Consider the following 4,764-nt stretch of genomic DNA (forward strand, 5'->3'; position numbering starts at 1 on the left):
TGCTTCATATATGGCCCGCAACCCCAATGATTTCTTTTCTAAAACTCAATGTTTCTAATATATTGTGGGGATTAAAACAGAAAAAATTTGAATGTTTAACTGTTTACAAAGTGGTAAAGGCCTGACAACAAAAGAACATTTGTTAGAGCTTTTTTTTTAAATTACAGTATGTTTTAGTTTACCGAATAATACTGAATACAGCCTGCATCTGATATACATCTACATGACTGGCCCTTTGCTAAATTGGAGTTTGTGACCCCTGCTGTAGATGTTCAATTTCATATCAGCTTAACCTGACACTGACCCCTGAATGTAGCTGAAAACGTTATTTATTAAACAGTTATTGCTGGAAAGTGTGAGAAAGGTGTGAATTTTCTTCATTATACTGTATGATAATTCCAGCTTAAGGATTCAATAATACATGAATGAATTTTTAAAAATATTTTTCTTAAGCTACTGAAAGATATTTGGCTCTAACTGGAAACTATATTTTTTTCTATTTGGATATCTCTCCTCTTGTTTTTTGTAGACAGATGATTAATATCTTTTGTGTACATTCTGATAATTATTTATTGCATTTGTTGTTTCAGTTTAAGCCTTATGGTAAAGAATTTTTGAAAGATTTTTTAAAGAATTCAAATCTAATCATAAAAATAACCCCAAAAATTGTCATACAAATATTATAATTATATTTGTAAATTTTGAACAATTTATCATCATTGATAAAAAGATTTATATTTAAAATTTTCTATAACTAAATAGTGAGGCAATTAACAAAAACATTTTTCTAGATCTTTTTAATCTTATTATCTTTCAATATATAATTTATAAGAAAGAAAGCAATAGAGAAACAAGAAATTTGTTGTAAACTGCAAGTGTTTTTTAGCTAATAATACCAAACATAATTTATCTGAAATGAAATATATGTAAAAAATTTATTAGAAATTCTAACATTAGGCTATTGTCAATTAGGTAATTACTAACAGAAATTTTTTTTTATACTATCTATTATATTATAAAAGATTAAATACTTTTAAAAAATTCTGTTTTGTTGTTAAACACTGCAGTTATCAATAACTTTTAATTTAGCTTTTAATTTTCAGAAGTGTAAAGTTAAGAAATTACGGTTCATATAATTAATTTAGCTTTGTTTAAAAATTCTACTTTTTTCAGGTTTAAGTTAAAGTCTTTGCTGATGGAAACAAAATTTTTGAAAAAAATTAATATCTGGAAATGTTATTCACAGAAAAATAACTACTGTTTTATAGCATGGTATTTTATAATGTTATCATTATTAATATTAAAAAAATGCATTTTAAGCTTTAATAAACAGATAATCTATCATGATTATTTTACAGTTACATTGGTTTATATTAAAAATATATCTATAATTTTTTACGTTTGATTATATATAAAGTTTTAATACACATTCTAACTTAAGAATAAAGTAAATTTGAAAATTCTTAATAGTAACATATCAAGAATGTTTACATGGAAAATGTGTTTATTAATATACATTTTTAAATTCTTAAACATTGTTTCTTTATTTTTCATGAATATCAAATTATATAAAACTGCTGTTGAAAATAATAAATTCAATGTTTATCTGAAATGATCAATGTTAAACAAGTTGGAATGAACTGAATTTAAAATTAAGAAAAATAGAATATTATTATTATTCTGAAATATATATATATAAGCGGTTCCCAAAGTCTGCACCCTAGGGCACTGCAGCTTCCTCACAGAATGCCACAAAATGTTATAAAATTTTTATAATGTTAGAATTTGTATAATGTACTTGTTGAATTTGACAGAGTGCCTTGGAAAAATCTGCATTTAGCAGCAAGGGTACCTAGAATCAAAAAACTTTGGAAACTACTGATATCTATTATAACTTTACAAAAATAAAAATATATGCACAATAATAATTCTTTTATAAGCATTTAATTGTGATCTAGATTAAACAGTGAAAATTGAACTTACACTTATTTGAAATGTTAACCATTCTTTGTCATATTTATTACTTATATTTTTTTAATTTCCTTAACAGTATATTATTATTCAAAAGAATTATTCAATAATAAATTTGATTAAATACAGTATTTTGAAATATGAGGATATGTAAATATTAAAATATCAATAAAATTTTATCTGTAACTTAACAATTAACAGTCAATTATCTGTCAATTAACAGTTAGTGAAATTATTAAAAATATTTATGTTTATTAATTAAATTACCATTAACTGTAAAATTACATATTAGGTGCAATACACTTACTTTCATTCTACCTAAAATATTTGGTTAATTATAAAGTAATTGTATTTTGCAAAAATATTAACCGGATTTCATTGCAAAATAAATTTATGTAATATTAATTAATTTGTATGAGTATGTTTAAGATTAGCAATTTTACATCTTATAAGATATAATTAATATAATATTAATTAAGATTTTATATGACTATCTGGAACTCGTGTTTATTACAAGAATGTTAAATTTATACGTGAATTATTCATAAAAATTTTTATTTTTATTTAATAGTAATTTAATAAGCAATAAAAATGTTACTATTCTGTTTTTATAAGCAAGTCAATAATTTAAAGATTTACATACAAGATTCAATTCCAATTATTATTAAAAACTCTACAAATTATCAATACAAATAAGAGTAAATATCAATTATTTAAGACTTTAAATAAAAATCTCAAAGTTCACTTCTAGCTATTTAAGACAACATTCTGCTAAGCAAGCATTCTATAAATATTTCACTTTGCAACCTGTTTTATACTGTAACATTTCACATGTGATCTACATATATATAATATGAAGGCCTATTAATTATATTAATGTATGCTATGTGATTTCTTATTTCCATTAAAACCAAATAAATGCAGTAGAAACTATACACTGTAAAAGCTAAAGAACCTGTGCAAATTGCATTATGCTAATATATAAATGTAAGTATATGAATAATAATTTAGCAAGAACTGTTGGAGTGGAACTGTGCTATTGTTAATTCAATTAAACTGTATTTTATTTATTCTGAACTTTAATGAAAATAGCAAAAGTTTAACTATAACTTGCCTATTTGAAAAAGAATGAACAATAATACTTTGTGATAGAGGATATAAGTTGTTTCTTGTATTTAATTTACTAACACTTTACAAAATCTTCACAAAATCATATTTTTCACTATATAATTCTCATGTTTAACTTCATCATACATCAAATAGTTAATATATTACTGTGTTTTGTTAATGATATCTGATTTATTTATATATAGACAGATTCATAATTAATATTCATATGAATTTTTTTAAAAATAATCAAAATTTCAAACCTTTCTTCCTCTTTCCTCTTCTGATTCTGACTGGGCAAAGAAAGGCCATTGCCAGTAACAGGCTAGATTATTCCGTTTAAACTACACACTTCATTTTTAATACTTGTTTAATTAGTTTAAGAATTCATCTTTTTTTTAAAAAAAAAGAATAAAATTATAACGCGACAACCTCGGAGATTTGAGACTTAACCGTTTCTATGATGTCTTCACCTGGACATGACACCTGGACATTCTTTCTCTAATTCAGTTCGTTGCAACTAGATGTCGTTCAGTGATGAGTTTTTGAAAGCGGAAAACTTAAACATCCATTTAAACGAAGATTATTAAATTTTTATAATTATTTCAAATTATCGTTTAATTTTTAATATATTTAACAAAATAATTTGTTAAAAATTTCTAAATTTTCATATAATTTAAAAATTAAAGTACGAAAATAAGTTTATCAATCGATAATAATTTCATAAATTACGAATACTAACATTATTAATATATAAAGTTTTAAAAAATATTTATTATTTTTAATTTAATAAATTTCTATTTTAGTTAATAATAATTTAATATAATATAAATATGAATATTTTTTAATATATAAAAATCAACAATTTTAAAAATAACATTATTTAAATTCTAAATCAACTAGTCACATGAGTGTGTCGTCATCAGAGAGTTTCTGAGAACGAACAGACTATTTTTTCAATTTAAAATAAAATTGAAGCAAAATATAACGATTTCATTAGAAATTAATTGTTTGTTGTACGGCATTTTTAAAACATCTTATATTAATGAAAATAAGAACTTTGTACTATATTCCTATAATTTCAGAAACCTGTATTATAAAAATGAAATGATAAATAATTGAAAATGATTATAAAAGTATTGCTACATGATTATTGTTAAAGACGAAAGAGTAAATGTGATAAATTATATATATATATATATTTTCTTTCAAATATTAATTTTAAAATTTTACTTCAAACTTGCTAGAAATATAACTGATCTCCCATAAAATGACGATCAAGTGACTTTGTTTAAAATTATTCAATTTGATTAGATATTAAAACGAACTTGTTTTTTAAAAGTAAAATTACAATACCACTCTGTCTTTTTTCTTGTTATCTCTTTTAATATTCTTAGAGGAAAAAAAGAGTTAATGAACCAAAAAACAACTTAATTTGAAGTTAGAATTAGCTTTACATTTAAATTCGGAACCAACTTAAAAGAGAAAAATATCGAATGTATAATTTTCTTAGTATTTAATTACTATTATTTTCTATTGTTTTAATTTATTCGTAACCAGAATCGTAAGTTGTTTTACAATTGCAAAACAAAAAAAAAATGTTATGCTGAGATTTTAGAAACGGTTGAATGCTCTGAAGCGGTTAATTTAGAAACGCTCTACTGCACATTTCTCGTACATAAAGAA

General features: G+C 22.7%; 1 protein-coding gene across 2 annotated transcripts in view; it reads right to left on the bottom strand.

Annotated features, from left to right (window-relative positions):
* The window catches only part of LOC111617841 (SH3 domain-containing protein Dlish-like), a 50,036-nt gene extending 46,399 nt beyond the window's left edge, over positions 1-3,637 (bottom strand). Inside the window, exons 1-2 of one of the 2 annotated variants that reach the window (XM_023359157.1) lie at positions 3,552-3,637; positions 3,342-3,469 (exon numbers count right to left, since the gene is read on the bottom strand). In XM_023359157.1, coding sequence (XP_023214925.1) covers positions 3,342-3,390 — 49 coding nt within the window. In that variant the 5' untranslated portion in view covers positions 3,391-3,469; positions 3,552-3,637. Of the gene's footprint in view, positions 1-3,341 lie in introns of both variants that reach the window. The other variant, XM_023359158.1, reaches the window with a different exon arrangement.
* Between the last annotated feature and the right edge of the window lie 1,127 nt (positions 3,638-4,764).

Source organism: Centruroides sculpturatus, unplaced genomic scaffold, assembly GCF_000671375.1.
Source record: "Centruroides sculpturatus isolate CEXI.00-Female unplaced genomic scaffold, Cexi_2.0 scaffold104, whole genome shotgun sequence".
Lineage (NCBI taxonomy): Eukaryota > Metazoa > Arthropoda > Arachnida > Scorpiones > Buthidae > Centruroides > Centruroides sculpturatus.